This window comes from Triticum aestivum, unplaced genomic scaffold (genome assembly GCF_018294505.1).
Source record: "Triticum aestivum cultivar Chinese Spring unplaced genomic scaffold, IWGSC CS RefSeq v2.1 scaffold87074, whole genome shotgun sequence".
NCBI lineage: Eukaryota > Viridiplantae > Streptophyta > Magnoliopsida > Poales > Poaceae > Triticum > Triticum aestivum.
This window is the reverse complement of record NW_025259776.1, coordinates 610-1,715: the sequence shown is the minus strand read 5'-3', so window position 1 is coordinate 1,715 and position 1,106 is coordinate 610. Positions and strand designations below refer to the sequence as shown.

The following is a 1,106-nucleotide window of genomic DNA, read 5'->3' as shown; positions in this document are numbered from 1 at the left end:
CACATACCCTTGGCCAGGCCGGAAGGCGTAGCTCATGCAGACGGTGTAGTACCATTCGGCGTCCCCGAGGTCCTCCGGCGACAGCGCGGCGGCGGGGCGCCTCGCCCGGTGGTCGCACTGGCCGGAGAGGAGGGACTCGTAGAGCTCCCGCAGCTGCTCGCTCCTCTGCAGGACGAGCTGGTCGGCGCTGAGATCCGCTGAGCTGGTGACCTTCCTCGTCTTTATCTCGCCGTTGTAGAACCCGTCCTTCCACGTCAGAACCCTACGGAACAAAATCGTAAGAGGAAAGAAAACGGCTTGCTTCTGACAAATTGAAAAGTATTACAGCTAGTTGGAGTGGCCATCAATCGGATGTACCCTTCGTGTATAAATTATTATTACCCTGGACGGCTGGTTGAAATGGACCAGAATATGGCGTAGCTCCAGTTGGTGCTCCTCACAGCGGCAGCGAGCTGGTTGCTGAATTGCTTCCCGGCCGGCGGTAGGGTGGGCTCTTCCTGGCTCGGACGAACTACTGACAGCGCCATTACCACACTATTTCTTTCCTTCATATGCATGCAAACGAGGTGAAGTTAGAGCAAGCAAGGATGCAAAAATAAACAAATCAATGGAGCTATAGATTCATTTCTTGTATTTATAATAGCTAATTTAGTCCATGCAAGCTTAAATCTCTTTGCTCTGTTGCACTGGTGCTAATTAAGAAACTTCATGGCATATTTTCTCAACGAAGATGACAAAGAACATACTAGATCGAAAGCTAGAACAAACTAAGGAAGTAAGAGATATTTAAGCTAGCTAGCTAGCATGAGTGGAGGAGAAACTTCCAACTAAAAGGCTTTTTAAAGGTTTACTTGAGCTATGGAGACCAAGAAGCTCAGAGGCCAACCTGTCGTCCGGGGAGGAAGATGGAGCCGCTATATATGCATATGCAATGTACCAAGAATCCAGGGCATATGTTCTATAGATCTGTCCTTGCAGCAGACGCAACAGCAAAGTACTATTCGGACACTACTGTACTGCACCAACATACAATTAGGCCCATCACTTTCTAGCTAGTGTAGTGCCTGCTTGATTTTCTCGCTGGTTAGTAAAACTGGACTGAGATG

The 1,106-nt window shown here is 48.8% G+C and overlaps 1 protein-coding gene across 1 annotated transcript; it reads right to left on the bottom strand.

The window, feature by feature from the left end:
- Positions 1-7: 7 nt before the first annotated feature.
- On the bottom strand, positions 8-882 carry LOC123177748 (anthocyanin regulatory Lc protein; the record flags this gene model as incomplete). The annotated part of the gene is made up of 3 exons (XM_044591302.1): positions 852-882; positions 382-545; positions 8-262 (listed from the first exon to the last, which is right to left on the bottom strand). Coding segments are annotated over exons 2-3 (401 nt in total), but the record flags the coding sequence as incomplete, so codon positions are not given.
- Positions 883-1,106: the final 224 nt, after the last annotated feature.